Below are 17,757 nucleotides of genomic sequence, written 5' to 3'. Positions count from 1 at the left end.
ACATTACACTGCACAGAAGAACACATGTCCCTTGTATTTCCTTAACTAAAACTGTACATCGAAATATGTTTCACGTAAACGTTATTCAACTCAACTGAATCCAGATTTTATATCATGTACCCATTTTATATTTAAGAAATTTTATAAAAGGTACATTTGAGCTTTATGCAATGTAGCGGGTTGTAGTCCACAAGTACCAATTAAATGAAAATCTCTGTCATAAGCAGATAATCCCCATATATAGTTATCTTCGGACTCAGATTAAAGGATAAACTTGCGGAAGGAGAGCTAGACATGGCTTTGCGTGCCTCGTTCCACCTGCGCATGAAGCACAGTATGTTCGTGATATGAAAGAGACAGAGTGCTTATTTAGACAGACTGCTATGCATCTTCATCCAGGGCGAGACGGTGCTGTTCACACAATAGCCACTTCTTTTACACCGTTAATGGGGAGAGCAGTGAGCACTCCAGCCAGTCCCAGTGAGCGAATGAACTGATTGAGTTCATAGCTGTCTGTGTAATTTGGTCTTGAAACACCCATCTCTTTACCAGCATCCTTCCAGGCATCATTGTGGAAGGAATATTAATATCAAAACCTCGTAGATATACTAATTTCGTGAATCTTTTAAACACAGATCATCACCCCATGAATAAAGTGCAAACGCTGGATCCTATTTCAGGCTAATTTGACGTATGATGTCCGTGAACGCGGGCAAGGCATTGGTTGCGACAAGTGAAAATCCTGTTTCGCAGTGAGCCAAACGTTATAACATTGAATTTGCGAAATTACTTTGATTTGTGGTTTATTTATCACAGTGTCAGTAGCTCAGACTATGTAGTGTCGAATTACATGATCCTTAATGAAGACCCAGTTGAAACGAATGCATCAGATATGGTGTACTCCGAACTATTCTTATCCTGATACATGTACTGAGGGACTGACGAAAATGACGAAAGTTCTCGATAAGGGTAACGGACCGCGTAGTTCGGTAACAAGCTGGGGAATCCTCAGTGTATTACTACTTGATGCTGCTAACAAAAATCATTGTCGAAATGGCACAAAACGCTTAAACCTTATCGTCGTTCTTTTTTGATATCCCGTAAGAAACAGAAGTACCGTGTGAATCACACTTATGGAAACTTCACTCTTGGCGTCCAATGGGAAGCCAGCGTTTTATCGCTGTGTGTTATGCTTCCGTCTCCTGACTAAGGCTTTTTGTGGTTTTCTTCAATGCATCCAGATGAATGACAAGATAGTACCTTGAAATAGGTCAGTGATGCTTCCTCCCCAATAGTTTCAGCTTCGATGACATGACTGTGGGGCATGCGGTAGCGTAGTCGCTTGAGACACTATGCTACAAGCAGGAAGGTCGCGGGTTCGATTCCCGATTACGTCACTGGATTTTTAATTTGACCTAATCCTTCCAGCCGCACTATGGTCATCGGGTCGACTCAGAAACGAGTACCAGGAATCTTCCTGGTGGGGTAAAGGGCGGCCGGCGCGTAAGGCTGACATCCTCACCGCCATCTGTGAGTCCACTCTCTAGAAACTGTGCAAACCTCGACCTCTCACAAACCTATGGACCTCTGCGGCCTCTTACAGGATAACTTTACCTTTTTTTATGATATGACTCTACAAGACAGTCCTGCCGTTGAAGGGAATTGCCGGAACCCATTAGCAGCTACTCGATTGGCAGACGAACTTACAGACTGATAAATACACCAACTTCCATCTCCTGATCTTTAAATTCTGAATAGGTTAATTCTCTACCCCTATAGTGGTTCACAATTATCACACCAAAATTTCATAATTTCCTTGGTCAGCAATCTAGCAGACGAGGAAGAGAAAACGCCTTGACCACAGACCACGACATGCGGACAACTCCTTCGACCACTAAGAGACCAGCTTGACATGCGGCACAGTGAATGCTGGCTGGCCCTCAGAAGGAAAACGAATGTGGTACCATGCGATTTATAAAGTAGAACAAAGTTCAGATAGCCAGTGCAAGACTGGATTCTGTGGCACCCTATACTTCAAGTTCTGACGTATAAAATGGCATGTCTGAAGACTACACAGTGGACTACAGTGACTACAGTAGATCTGGCGGAATATACACACATAAGTAACAAGAACAATGTCATTACTGCATTGCTAATACAGTGTGGTACATGAAATGATCCGGTATTTGATCTATTAACAAAATCTTTATGTCAATTACAATGCTAGAAACTAACACACAAAAAAGCGGCCTCCGTAGTCTAGAGGTAACGTTCCCACCTCATGACTCGTAGTACGCGGGTTCAAATACCCGGCGGAGGTCGTCGAATTTTTAAGGGCGGAAAAATTCAGGGAACAGGTCCTCCGGGAGAGACTTTAAGCCGTGGGTCCCGTGTCGTAGCTTTACGGCACGTAAAAGAACCTCATATCTCCAAAGGAGGTCACTGAGCCAAAATTACGGACGTTTCCCGCCCAACAGCAGTCTCTAATACCTCTGGTAGATGGGGGAAGCATTATAGATACCTCTCAGCAAGTAGAGCCGGTCTCGCTGGCTGGGCGGGACTGATGGTGAGCACCAGTACCGGTAGGATATAGAGACTGGTAGAAATCATAGAGGGACGCACAATGGACCAATACAGGTCTAAGTGCATGGGGAAACCCACCCTCTCCAATAACTAACTAACTAACTAACTAAGTAACATACAAAAAGAAAGACCACTGCATGAAGATTTATCTTCTGTGTGTTGCCTAAACTTACAGTTCAAAACAAACTTCAAAGAATGGCATTTGCTTAATGGGTTCAGAATAATGAGGTATTGTTCAACAATGTTTGGTTTTCTGATGAGGCACACTTCCACTTGGATGGTGTGGTCAATAAACAAAATGTGCGATTTTGGGCGTCAGAGAATCCACATGTGATTCATGAGAAGGTGCATCATGCACCGAGAATTACAGTGTGGGTCACCATCTCAAGTCCTGGACTGCTAGGGCTATTTTTCTTTGAAGAGACTTAAGCAATGTTGCGCTCTACTTTTGTGCCTCACCTTCTTGCTACAGGTTTGCCGTTATAGACTCAGTGGTTCATGCAGGATGGAGCCAGGCCGCACACAGCGAATATTGTTTTGGACTTTCTGCATGACACTTTCGACTCGAGTATCATCTTAAACCGATTTCCTAATCGTTTTACATGTGAACAGAACTGGCCCCCGAATAGTCCTGATTTAAACCCATGTGACTACTTTCTTTCAGAATTCCCTAAGGAAAAGATTATTCCGGAAAAGCCGCAAGCAATAATGGAATCGAGAACACTAATCATTCAGGCCTGCAACGAAATAACCGAGGACATGTGCCGTTGAGTAATGAACAATATCACAGCTCCTGCTGGAGAAGTTGCCAGACGTAACTGTGGTCGTACTGAACACTTGATTCACAGAGGATAAATCTCCATGCAACGGTCTTTCTTTTGCATGTTTGATTCTAGTACTGTAATGGAAATAAAGATTTTATTAGTAGATTGGACCATTTCGTGCGCCACACTGTATATCATCAAAGTACCTCCATGGAATAACGAGATCAATGGGGGTGTCGATTTTAAGAAACGTCTGATCAACTAAAGCAGAGGCGATATGGATATTTCGGTCTCATATTGACGTTCTGTGGGATGACAAAATGAGAATGACTGCATGGAGAAACCACAAGCATCTAAAGACTCTAGTAACACTCACGGGGGTTGTTGGTAAAATTTCTACTTAAAAGTGCGTTATTCAATTACATATATGTCTCTAGCATTCTTTGATGCCTAGAGAACTACTCTAGGCACATATGGTCGTTACCATTATCGTTTTCACACTTTTAATAAAACGTATTTTGACGAAATGTGGTTTGAGCATGTGAATGTTAAGCAAAGGTTGGTAAGATAAGCAGGGATATTCTTTAAGCGTTGTTATTTGTTTCTGTATCATTTTCAAGTAAATAATCAAATATCGGGAAGCAAACTAATCGCTTAGAAGTGAACGATTCAATCACAAATCCGTCTGACATTCTTCGATGCTTGGATAAAACCTTTAGTTATACGGCGAAAATGAGCTGTGTTCTTGTGAATGGTTTATATTATTACGCCGTAAACGGATGGCGTATTTCCATTCGTCCGGCTACAGGATATCGCGGGAAAGCATCTTCCCTGCGGGCACATTACTTTCACTTTTTAGGGATTCCACAGAAGCGGCGACTTTATTTCCGTGACGATTAACTACTAAGTCTTCAGGAATAGGCTTTAGTACCATAGAGTTGGTTACATTCGCCTCTATTTGCACGAGGAGTGGGGCATGGGAACTGCAGATGTATAAACCAGGCCCAGAGCCCACGATTTAAAAGAGCAGAGCACCGTTTTCATCCCACAAACAAGAACACTGCGCCGCTGATAACGATTTGTGACCCTTGCAAATAGCGCACCTCGTTAAATACTCGTAACCAACTGAACATCTGCAAAACTCGCATCTTATTTTCCACAAGCATTCTTTTTGGCCGTCCGTAGTGATGAGGTATAAGTATTGATTTTTGACGCGTACTACAAGGCAATGGGGAGCCGGGATAGCGTAGTCGGTATAGCAACTGGTTACGGGCCGGACGACCGAGGGGTCGGAGTTCGAGTACCGGTAGGGTCAAGAATTTTCTTTTCTCCACGTCGTCCAGACAGGCTCTGAGGCCCACCAATCCTCCTATCCAATGGGTACCAGGGGCTCCTCCGGGGGTAAAGTGGCCGGGGCGTGGAGCTGACCAATCAACTCCAACTATTGCCGAGGACAAGAAAATATGGATCTATACATCCATTCCCCCAAACGTCTTCATGGCGTAGTGCTTAATTAGGTATTCTTTTTATCGCTATTGGGGTGTGACTAAGTCCCTTGTACTGCGGCCACTTCTGGCCTATTGTACCAGCCCCAGATGATAGGCGACGGTGATTGTGGAGCAATTGGTGGAATGAAGATTGGCAGGGGAAACCGAAGTACTCGGAGAAAACATGCCCCAGCGCCACTTTGTCCACCACAAATCCCACTCGACCAGACCCGGGATCGAACCCAGGCCGCCGCGGTGGGAAGCCAGCGACTAACCGCTTGAGCCATGGCGCGGCCGCTTTACTGGTAACTTTACCTTACTACAAGACAATTCTGAATCCAGAGCAAAATACAAACAAATCCAGTTTTAATCCCATATTTACATTAACGCTGGCCTTAACCGCATGCTGCTTTTACAATTTATGTTTTTCCTCTCAATAAGATATCAACGGTCACAAAATGTATTTTGTTGGCCAAACAAGAGCAGCGGAGGGTGAATAAATCACAGTTGGATGGACTGCAGAATAAGTACTAAGTCCTGGTGCTCTTTTGGAGGTTTCGAGTCGCTTTTGTAATCATGAAGAAGGGTGGATGAGCTGTTAGAAACGACATTTACAGACATATGACACAGGTGTAGAAAACGGCCCCCAACCAAAATAACATAACAATACTGAAGAAATGCGGCATGTATAGGAATGTAACGCGCTTGAAAATACATAAACCATCCTGAAAAGCATTTTAGCCTCTTGTACAATTAATACGGTAATACCAGATCTACGGACAATATTATGATGACTACTGCGTTACTGTGTACTGAATTCACTGGGCCACTGTCATGGCGCGATCTGCGACTCAAAAACAATCATCGTCGAAAAAAATAAAGGGGGGGGGGTATATTGGCACATGAAGTTGAAACCTTTAAAACCAAAGCTTTGGTTCGTGTCGTAAAGTCGTCGCGTTCGAAATGCAATCACTGCAGAACTCTTCATGTAGCAAATAAAGAAAAACCACACCTTCACAACAATTTTTACGACTAAAAACGGAGAAATTTGGGTTCGAACCGAAAACTCAATTAACCAGCCTAATTACTCAACAGACAAGGTGGAATACTCATTTCTGTAGATTTTTCTTTCCTTGGCACTACAGCCCCAGTGAGCCTAGGCCTACCTCCATGAAGTTCTCCGTTCACTTCGGTTTTTCTAGACCTTACACATTCGGTAGGGCTCCTTGGGCGGGTGATCAGCTCGTCGCAAGGCCTCTACCTGTACACAACACACAGAAAAACGCACACACACAAACTAAAGATCCATGGCCTGAGTGAGATTCGAACACACGATCCCGGTTTCCAAGCGAGCGAAGACAGTACATGCCTTAGACCGCTTGGCTACCGTGACCGGCATTTCTGTAGAATACAAACTATAAATAATTAAAGTAATACTTCTGGTACACCAATAAGATTCATTCTTCCCGAACATCGATTTTTGGAGGCAGGATGTGGGAATGGGCCGAGGACGGAACTGATTCTCAGTCGCATCTAATGGTGCGGTTTCATATTGGCGGCATTCAACATCTGCGTTCTGTCGCCAACGTACTGGGACAACGGCGGAGTTACAATGTTAGGGATGAGTTAGGTCTACAGGTTAATAACAACTTATTAAAGATTCCACTTTAGACTACGGTAACTAACGATATGTGCACACTGCAAGGATGGAACAAAATCGTGACCCATGAGAATAGTAGACTCGTATTGTGGGCCACACGGAAAAAAGAAAGGGATGACCCATTAAGTTGTCCCTGTGCTTAACTAATTAAGCACTACGCCATGAAGGTGTATGGGGGAGTGGATATATTTTCTTGACCTCGGCACTAGCACACGCCCCGACCGCTTTACACCCGGATAAAGAGCCCCTTGTACACACTGGACAGGAGGCTGGGTGGGCCCGAAAGCCGATGACCCAAAGATTAATCGATCAAAAAATATTTTAATGGGGATTGAGCGGGCCACCGCATGTTGTTGAGGATGATGGGGGGGGGGGAAATGGTGACTGTGTAAACGTTCACGCTAACAGCTAGCGAAATGGGTCACCTTGCGAGAAGTTCGTCGCATTTTAAGTTTAGATATTCCGCTATTGCTCTCATTCAATCCAACACGGCTAATTTGCTATGTAATAAACCGGTTTGCAAAGAATCATACGAGATACGTATCTCACATGTCCACTGAAACTATCATACAAGAACTGTCAAACTAATTTATGAAAACTAAAACAAAAAACATTTTATAAAATAGTTAGATTCTATCGTCCGGTATTTTGGAAAACAGAAAAAACAACGTTTCGGAAACTGGATCTGTTTCCGTCCTCGAGTGACGTGGCGGGAAAGACACCTACTCAGTTGGGTCCCTTAGAAAGACCTAACCTCAATCACTGGACAACCCCTGTCAGATTCACACAGCTTTTTAATCGCCTGGATTCAATAATTGAAGGCAATGCTGTTGTAATATTATGTATTTATTGCCTTTTGTGGCAATCGTGTAATAAAAGAGTCATGGGATTTCAATTTCGGGTTTGGTACAGCTGTAAGCTTATGGACAAGAATTTATAAAACGTATTAAATATTTCCGAAGAACGAGAGTACTTATCTGTACCCCAAAAGAAACTGGCACATAGTGTGGCTAGTAGTATAACATCCATTCATAAATTTATAATGCTTAGAAACCCAAGGAAATATTTACAAAGGAAGTCAGTCAAACCGGTTGTCGTTTAATAAAACTACACACGTCTAGACAAGGTGAAAGCGTGTCATGTACAGTGTCCCTGTTGCATAATACACGTACATGTAAATGCGAATCTTATTCCCATCAAAATCATTGCAGTAAAATAGCGATGGTTTTGTTATCGTAAATGAATGCAGGAACTTACCAGCTATCGCAAGCAGAAGTAATATCCACAGATCCATCACTCTCTCTTCCCAACGCCGGTCAAATTACTTCCTTCTTCCTCTTTGCGTTGATTCTCACCGATTGCGAAGTTACAGCGAAATGCAGGCACACACAAGACGAAGATAATGATAAAATGCCGAGAAAAATATGGTGAAATCGCACATCACTGAATCTAAGAAATTCCGGTGTAGGTATTTTTCATATATGAATACAGAAGGGAAGTTAAATATGCAATACTTATAAACTCGGAAGATGAAACGTCCTGTTTGAAGTTTACAACACTAGACGCTGTGTTCCTTAATTTCGTTATGGCAAGAATTCGTAGCTTATTGTTAGGGTGTATACACCCTTATATAAGTCACATAATTTACCAGTGCAATTCTCAGAACTGTATCAAATCACGTATTTACGAAACACTAATTTCGAAAGTGCGTTAACTCCTAAGCCCCTCTATGGGGAAAGGGGGTATATTTAAAAGGAACGGAATGGGATTATGGGTGTTTTTCCTTGTTGAAGGGTATCAATATCTGGTAAATACGGGAAACCCCATTCTTCTCAAATCCTTGCTTGTTCGTTCTTTCGCTCAACCACAAACTACCGCTTCTTCCCTCGACCGCGCCGCGTCGAGTATTGACCGGAGGGTCTGCGCGCGCGGCGGCATGGCCCCTTGCTTCCCCCTCGCTCTTCCTTTTGCGTGCGTGCCGGCAAGGTTTTGGGATGCGCTGGGACAGTTCCATCTCCCTCTCGCAAACTTCTCTCTCTTTGCCCGCTCTGCTTTCCCAGTGCTGCCAACAATGAGAAACTTCAAAATATTCGGCCAGTCAACATACTTGTGCACCCATTTGACGGCACAGTTTAACGGACCACCCTTTTGCAATAATCCGTGTTTACAATTCATCAGGTAGTTTTATAGCGGTATTATTAGAGATTTGCACGGTTAGAATTTCAACCGGGTTGTTTATTCTGGGTTTTTCATTCACTCCAGGCTAAAGACGAGTAGAAGGCTTTTGTCTACATGGGCCACGAGTCCCTCCTCCCAGATACTTATTTCTTACAATCCATGATTATATTCTCATCTCACTCTGCTTCGTATAATCGCAGTCGGTACAGCGACTGGCTACAGGCTCGACGACCTTAGGGTCGGAGTTCGAGTCCTGGTAGGGGGAAGATTTTTCTCTTCTTCGTGTCGTTACGGCCGGTTCCGAGGCCCACAAAGCTTCCTATCCAATGGGTATCGAGGGCTCTTTCCCCGGGGCTAAAGCGGCCGGGGTGTGAATGTGACCTCCAACTAGTGCCGAGGTCAAGAATACGCGGATCCATATATCTACTCCCCTTCCGTCTAATAGCGCAGTGTTTAATTAATTAATTAATTAAGCATAAAATAACTTTACCTTATGAGTTGAAACAACGTCCTTTAACAACTTACACCCCAAATCTAGGTTTTCCAGCACATGTCACTGTTAGAATAATATTTATTAAACCAGCATACGTTTTTTTGCTGACAGGTTACTGTAATAGGAGCGCCTGTTAACGCTTTGGCCAGACAAATACACACGACAAAACTAAGCTTTTACTGGTAGGATCCCACTGCACTGTTGAGGAAAACACACCAAGACAAAAAGTTAGGACTTCCGTCAGGATGACAGGCCACGCTTCACAGTATTAATAGAGCAGAAATGTTGTATATAATCTTAATCTTAATTTGTCCGACGATAATTAGTATTTCCTGCTACACTTCTTGTAATTTCATACTCATCTCTGAGCCTACCATATGAATCTTGACCGCTGTGGAAATTTTGTACCATTTAAAGTCACGCTTCCTTCCGTCCCTCACAAATCGGGATCACAAGTTGACCATAGGCAGCGTGTTACATTCAGAACTGGCTTTCAGATGGTGTATTGATTAGACCACTGAATCTCTCCCCAAGAACTTGGTTTTGATTCTGTCTTGGCCCATGTGAGATTAAATGATAGAAAGCAATTTTCTTGGAATTCACGCATTTGCTTCTACATTGTTCCGGTATTGTTCAGTAACTTTATTTTTCCTCTTGCTCCCATTTTGGAGCATAGGGCTGGTTTCTCAGTTTCATTCATTAGTGTTTACAGACGGCAGGACTCCTTGGACGAGTGATCAGCTCGTCTCAAGGCCGCTACCGTGACCGTCTATTCAGTAACTACCGATCTAATAATCAGTCATCAGAACAGTCATCACTCCACTCGTTCCTGATCATCTCGATCCAGCTAATTTGTTATTAGACTTTTTAGGACTTCCTTGTTGATTCTGAAAGCGAAGATTCTTTATTGCCGTCACAACACATCTGTCATTCTGCGTTATCTCAAGATACTTCAATCTAGGTGAGACTCTCAGAACAAATGTCCCCAAGATCTATATTAACATGATCTCTTCATCTATATCTGTCTTCAACTTGACCTTTCTTCTTGACCTTGACATCCGGATCCATCTTACTCAGGATAGAAGCAGTAGCGAACTCTTGCCTTGTGAAAATAGTAACGAATCTCTGGGTTCCATAAAACGCTGGGAACATCCTGAGTGCCTTCTGAAGGACTCTGCTGGAATTACAGAACAACATTTCGCACACACTTATTGTTACCTCTTGTGTGCGACATATTCTGCAATGCCACAAATCGTATTCAGACAGATATGCATGTTATTTACAGCTTCTTTATTATAACCGTCACAACACAACTAATATCAAGATCAGGGCCTAGTTTTGGCTCTGCTAAATGTTTCGGCTATTAATAGCCATCATAAGGCAAATACATGGTTAATATATTACTTTGTGGTTTCGGTTAAAAATAAGATTAAATATAATTTTTACCAGTTTCCCCTTAAGATCGTGTTATGTCACAAGACTGCTTGTTAGCTTGCTCGAACTGCTTCCACAGTAGTATTTCTTCTTCTTCTTCTTCCTCTTCTTCTCCTCCTCCTTTGTAGGACTATGGTTTCACAAAACAAAAAGTTAAACACTCTCCTTTCTTCCATCAAATTTCCCCTTCGATTTTTAGCTAGCCCTCCTTCTGCTTACGACTTGCAATATCTAGATAACCATCTTTAAGATAAGCTTTAATTTTAACATCCTTCTCTATATTTTGTTCTATAAATTTATTTTACATAGCCAAGTAATTTCATCGTTTCTCTCATAGCTATGTTATCAAGTTCTGAGTTCCAATTTCTTATTGAAAAACAAAAACATTCATATCTATCTCTTCTTATTTCCCGCTCTGTGCTTCTCCAAAAATTTTAATATCAACTGATTGGAATATGCTTTTGCTTCTCTTTGTAAGCGTCTATATATCGGGCTTACGCTGTATATTATTATCAGTACTGGCCGCGCCATAGCTCAAGCGGCTATTCGCTGGCTTCCCACCGCGGCAGCCCGGGTTCGATCCCGGGTCTGGTCAAGTTGGATTTGTGGTGGACAAAGTGGCGCTGGGGCAAGTTTCCTTCGAGTACTTCGGTTTCCCTTGCCAATCTTCATTCCACCAATTGCTCCACGATCACCTTCACCTATCATCTGGGGCTGGTACAATAGGCCAGAAGTGGCCGCAGTACAAGGGGCTTAGTCCCACCCCACTAGCAATAAAAATTTTATCAGTTTTGGAGTATTTTTCAAAGTGTTCTTTTGTGTTGTTTTGGGATCTATTTGACTTCGCAAATAAATAAATGCATCCACCTGTGTAATCATCGGTTCGTTAGCCTACTCTGAATTTCGTACCTAGGTTTTTTACAATCGTCATGGAAACCAAGTTTTACATATTTATTTTTAGCCCGTAATCCTTTATAATAAGGTTCAATTTATTTGGTTTCTCTTACATTTTCTTTTATTTGCTCTCCAGATCAACAAATCCTGCGAAAATTAATAAAAGCAATTTGAATGACAAATTGTGCACAGCCAATCCAAAGATTTAGGCGTACTTTCCAGTCTGAAATCTAATAATTCAACATTAAAATCTTGTACCAATGAATCTCAACAGATGCATAGACATTACTCTCGTTCCACTATCAACATTGATAGCTATCGCCCTGCTTTCACCTCGCTGCTTACACCCCCCCCCCTTCCACACTTAGCATAAGCTTTGTGCCATAGGGCAGTAATTCCGCGAGGACTGCTTCCGCTAATCCTGTTAGAATAATAATCGCCCGTGGATGACAGTACACAGCAACTATTCTATGTAGCATTTCGTCGTAACATCTGGTTCTTTGACACTATGATGAACCAGATGTGAGTCATCACTCCATGTTGTCACACTCTTGTTAAGCATCACGGCGCACAGCAGATGGAGAGCAGCCACAGGTGCTACACCCTATCCACAACACAATTTAACGTCATCTTCCTTGTACAGATACCGACAATCAAAGCACCAAGCAAGTAATCTTCTGAGTTTTGCCTCAGGGCTGCAGTACATACAGAATTTCCATGTTATTATTACATAACCTTTTTCTTCCACTGGCTCTACAGCCCCCTTGGGCCATGGCCACTGATTTACAGTTTCATGATCATTTTACAGACGATAGGACTCCTTGGACGAGTGGTCAGCTCGCCGCAAGGCCTTTACCTAAACACAGGACAACATAAACACAGAATAAACGCATACACATACCAAACATCCATGCCTTGTTTGGGATTCGAACCCACGATCCCGGCTTCAGAGCGAGCGAAGACGGTTCATGCCTTAGACCGCTCGGCTACCGTTACCGGCTGATTACACAGCCTACTGGCAGATAAAATAAATTAATAAACAAATAAGCTAAGAACTCAAACATGGGAGCACATAATCATTATCATACTCAGTTATCCTTAGTGAACTGTTTAATTATTTTCATCTGAGGAAGTCATGATAATAGCAATAGCAGTAAAAATGATAATTCAATTCAATTCAGTTCAGTTCAGTACTTGTTCATGTACACGCAAACTTAATAGGTAAAATGCCAATTGCAAAGTGAGCACGAGTAAAGAAAATAAATAAAACAAAAATGAAGTCAATTTATATAATTCGAATAATAATAAATATAATAATAATTCCAATAACACAAATCAAAATTATCATTGAGTTGAGAGAAAAGTAAAATATACATGTTTATTAAGAATGTCGTCTTCTGGGATGTGAGGCCGTGAAGATCTTGTGTGAACCGACGTTTCGGAGGAATGTATCGCCGCCATCTTAAGGGTAGAAAAATCCGCGAGCGAGAAACCAGTGTTAATAGGTGGTTGCAGGCTACATTTTTTGTGTGTATGGTGTCCAAATTTGGGCTTTTGTTTCAGCGACGCTCAGCCTTCTGATTACTTTACGAGTCTGTACGAAGCTTACTGCTAAAATATAAGTAGCCTATAATGCAGAAAATATTGCCCTGTCTCCACCACTTGGGATATTCGCATTAAGAGATGATGATGTTTGAAAACTCGACGACTATTAACGCACCAAATCTCGTCGAAATCTGATCATTATTACCAGAGGCAAACATGCAGACAGACGAGGCTTCCTAACTACGCCTTCATTTTACTCGCACTTTACGGCAAACTCATAACATAAACGGGATGAAGAAGCGTGGAAATTAATTACAACCCTGAACAAGGCTACGACCTGACAATACATTTAAGTGTCAAGCAGACATGTTCTCAATAGCTTTCTGAGGCTATCGCCATGGTATTTTCCTGCATTCTGTATGCAGTATATATATTGTCACGTGTATGAGTGACTATCGAAGGGGTTTTGAATTTAGGATTGGATTTATTGACCAATTTAGCACACTACTCATGACTGCACTTAATTATAGCGCCATCGCTGCTTTCTACACTTCACAAATCACTACAGTACACTCCAAGTTTTTCTACCTTGCCTTCACCAGTCGTTCCCTGGTAACGGCTTCTAACAGTGGGGATTCTTCAACTGCACCAAACAAGTCTTGTCTTTACAGACTCACAACTCTCTTTCAACTGAACTAATTTCTAAACTTGTCTCGGTTATAATATCTCGGCTCGGACCACGTAGAAAACACCGTTCATTGTTGTACTACGATCGTTTCCGTGGGAACGTCTTTATTTGGGAAGTCGTTACCCAGTAACGGGTGCGTATAACTGGTTGTTAAGAACCTGTTCCCTAGCAGTGGATGTTGTTTCATTATTTGTTTCCAGGTCGTTACCTATTAACGGGCCTACGCGCTACAATATGCGATGTTATGATATCTCGTTGCCAAGAGGAGTTCATAACCTCGTGATATCACTCATACTGGGTAGACAGGTACCGACATCTTGCAGTAACTTCCTCCCACCACCTTTAGGATACAAGTCTCTTCTGCCCTGAAGACGGAGGTAGCAGGTTTCTCCGAAATGCCAGTTTCCTGTCTACTAAACCATACAGCATCACATTCGACAAGATCGTAATCTTTATTGTCAAACCTCATATTGTGAAAAATTTGTCTCTCCTAATCGTACTAACAAACTGTGTCCACAGTCTTCGTCAGTTCATCCGTTCGGCCTGATCAGTTACTGATATAAACATGACAGTCACTAACTGACAGATTTTCAAGAAACTAAGTATGAACGTCATGCACCTGGAGTCCACTCCGTCTTTATATTTTTTATATTTCTCTTGCGCAAAATCTAAGGAAAGAACACACACTGATGAGGTCGTGCCTGTCCGCTTCTTTTGTCCACCCATTGTTTCTACTCCTTCTTAACAGAATTCTATTAAATCTGGTCCTGGGGATTTATTCATTTGTGTGGAATTTAGTTTTGGAGCGTACTAGAAAAATATTCTTCACGTCATCCAGACAGGCTCTGTGGTCCAGCAAACAGGAAAATGACAAATTCATCACTCAGCAGACGGAGGTAAACCTCAGAAGCGACTGTACCATCGATGGAAAGAGATCGCAAATTCTGGCGCTCGATAATACACACCATACTGCAACTCTCTCTGGTGGCAATGATCTGGTAACTCCAAGTCCTGGATTCTCTCAGACTCAGAATTGGGTATTTTGTTCGGAGTGACTATCCAAGTGGAACTGCGCTTCATTGGAGAACTAATCTTCCATTCATCACTCCCGTATCGCCCCACAGTAGTGTTCAGTGCTCCCTCGCAAAGGCGGAACTCCCCGCTACTCCATGTTCCGACAACGGCTGAATCAACCGAGTTTCTTATTGAATCAACGACACATCATCATGACAGATGTTCCATGCAGTGTCATGCTAAACGTCGCGCACTTCTTGGAATTCTTGTTAGTAGTATAGTTATCACGTACATAACACAGGTACCACCGCCATGTTCGAAACTGCGCCATCTTGAAGATGAAGCCGTAACTTAATTCACTGTTTAAACCAGTCGTTCCCTTCCCAAGTGTGCACTACCANGGGGGGGGGGGGGGGCGATGTAATTACTTATGGAAGCGCAGAGGTGCAAGGGGGACGCTGGAGGTGGGCGCCTTTGAGTGCTTTGCTCGCTTATTTACGGTTGAAGTGAGTTTAGACCAGACACTGGGTAACTGGCATCGCTTCATCAAGTCCATTCACCACATTAACAATTTACTAACAGTTAAGTAGTGACTAAATGTGGTATCTTATTATGTTCCGGTCTAGAAAACCGAGATTAACGGCCGTTGGGATTCCGTTGCGCTGACCACGTGACATCCTCTATCCACTAAAGTTGGCACTAACTTCACCGACAAGCGGCGGTCGCTCGGTCGGTATAGTTCGCTTGCGGACTACAGGCCACGGGGTTTGTTGGTTGTTGGTTGGTATCTTACTTTGTTATTATCTTCCTCAGTGGGTTGTGGCAACTGCTATTCTGAAGACTGTTTATATAGGGTAGGACAGGGGGCAACAGGGATGAGTTTATGGAACCAAGGGGGGGAAGGGTGGCCCGAAAAAGTTTGGGAACGACTGTTTTAAACGAACTAGTGAGGGAACGAGAAAAGGGTACGAAATGGGATAAATAAAAGTGTGTGAACGAAGAAGATACAAGAAGTTATTCCCGTTGAATTTCAATGGGATGTTCCATTAATATTTCTAAGCATATTTAAACCCTAGGCTATATTGCCCCCCCCCCACAGTCACTTTTCAGAAGCATATGTTTTGCCACGGTAGAGGTATCTGAACTAGCAACTCTGCGCATAAATGTGCGAATTTATTCTTATTTATACACCTGATACGGCTATTGTTTCCTGTAACTGAACACGAAGGCTATATCGCGTTATTGCACATAATAAGCCTGTCATGTTTTTGTACCAGGGCCATCAATTCATCTCCCGCCGGGTCGGGGCTTCTCCACCACTAGACCACCTGCCGTCTGCCTGCCTCCCAAACCACGCTCACGCGTAAATACACATATTGCCCTGATGAAAGGTTTCCCCAGTTAGTACATACCCACTTGTTTGTAACGAATACCACATGTCCTCTACATATGCAGTGTAAACCAGTGTGGTGATGGTCGGTGTTTGAAGCCGCATTCAGTAGGCTCGCGGATCGAACCTCAGAGTTGCCTGTTAAGCAAAATATTTCCGTGGTTTTTATTATACGTACCAATGACGCAAACAAGAGAGTAAATAACGCTATTTTTCAAGTACATACTATCTTCTGTGATACTGCGTAGTCCTGTACTGATGTTTCGGAGGAACCTATTGTCTTCATGAAGAATGTCGTCTTCTAGGATGTGGCGCCGTGTAGATCTTGTGTAGAGTCTGCAGCAACCTGCTCACGCTGGTTCCTCGCTCGCGGATTTTTATACCCTGAAGATGGAGGCGAAACATCCGAAATTCCGGTTTACACAATATCTACACGGTACCACATCCCAGAAGACGGCATTCTTCATAGTCACGGTCGTGAAAACCTCAAATCTTACATATTGTTTCCATCTTCATAGTCAGAGATTCAAGCCGTGTAAGCTTGTTTGCACGATTTCTCCTTCGACCCTGACGATGGGGGCAGTATATTCCTACGAAATATTGCAAACGTCTACCAGACTACACGATGTCACATCCCAGAATATACCAACGTGAGTACCGCAGATCTCAGTGTTCTTGATTTGTGTGCGGTTCGCGGACCACGGCAGCTTGGAGATTTGAAGCCACGTAAGAAAATCCGAGAATCTATTCTTGTGATTAATTGTCTAAGGCATGAACTGTCGTCGCTCGCTGGATTTGAAACCCATTCAAAGGCATGGACGTCTGTGCGTGCTTGTAGGTAGTGACCTTGCGATGGGCTGATCCCCCGTCCAAGGAGTTCTACCGTCTGTGTAAACAAAGATTACGAACTAAAGAAGAGGTCAAGTCCCAACAATGGGATGTAGATTTATTGATGAATGAAGTAAAATTTTCATATCGATAATGTAGATAAAAAGATGCTCATGTATGTTCAAATTACTCTGCTGTGCGAAATAGTCAACGGTTGCTAAATAGTTCTCTAGGTGGCCTTATATCATTTCCTAAAGCTTGGTTCAAATGCTGGACGGCTAGTGGGTGATGATCTGTAATCCGCGCAAGGAAAAAGCTCCAAGACACTGAAGTTATAAATTGTTCGGTAAGACATGAGCTTTAAGATACATGGGGTATGCTAGCGGTAGTGGCGCTCGGAAGGGAAGAACTTTCTCTATACTACTAAAAACAAAAACATAAGTACAGACTAACTACCTCCAGTGGCTGGTGCAACGGCAGAACTACTGCATATCTCACGTGCCACTGAACCTGCTATATGACAAGTTTCCACTCACATTTATCCCGCATTGTAATGGGCGATAAATGTTGTTGTCAATACAAATTTGTAATATTTGGATATAAGAGAGAACTGAGATGAAGTTGGAGAACACTGCACAGTGACGAACGTAATAATTTTTAGTCTTCGATAAACATTCTTGCGGCTGCCTAATGAAGAAGGCCGGTCACAGTAGCCTAGCGGTCTAAAGCATAAACTGTCTTCGCTCGCTCAGAAGCTGGGATTGTGGATTTGAATCTAACACAGAGCATGGATGTTTGG

The 17,757-nt window shown here is 42.8% G+C and overlaps 1 protein-coding gene across 1 annotated transcript in view; it reads right to left on the bottom strand.

Moving 5' to 3' along the window:
- The window catches only part of LOC111875333 (transmembrane protein 132E), a 536,521-nt gene extending 528,099 nt beyond the window's left edge, over positions 1-8,422 (bottom strand). The window contains exon 1 of the mRNA XM_023871491.2: positions 7,752-8,422. Coding sequence (XP_023727259.1) covers positions 7,752-7,788 — 37 coding nt within the window. The 5' untranslated portion in view covers positions 7,789-8,422. The remainder of the gene's footprint in view (positions 1-7,751) is intronic.
- Positions 8,423-17,757: the final 9,335 nt, after the last annotated feature.

The sequence above is a fragment of the Cryptotermes secundus genome, unplaced genomic scaffold (genome assembly GCF_002891405.2).
Source record: "Cryptotermes secundus unplaced genomic scaffold, Csec_1.0 scaffold1807, whole genome shotgun sequence".
NCBI lineage: Eukaryota > Metazoa > Arthropoda > Insecta > Blattodea > Kalotermitidae > Cryptotermes > Cryptotermes secundus.
Note: the sequence above shows the minus strand (reverse complement) of the source record. Positions and strands in the feature narration are given on the sequence as shown.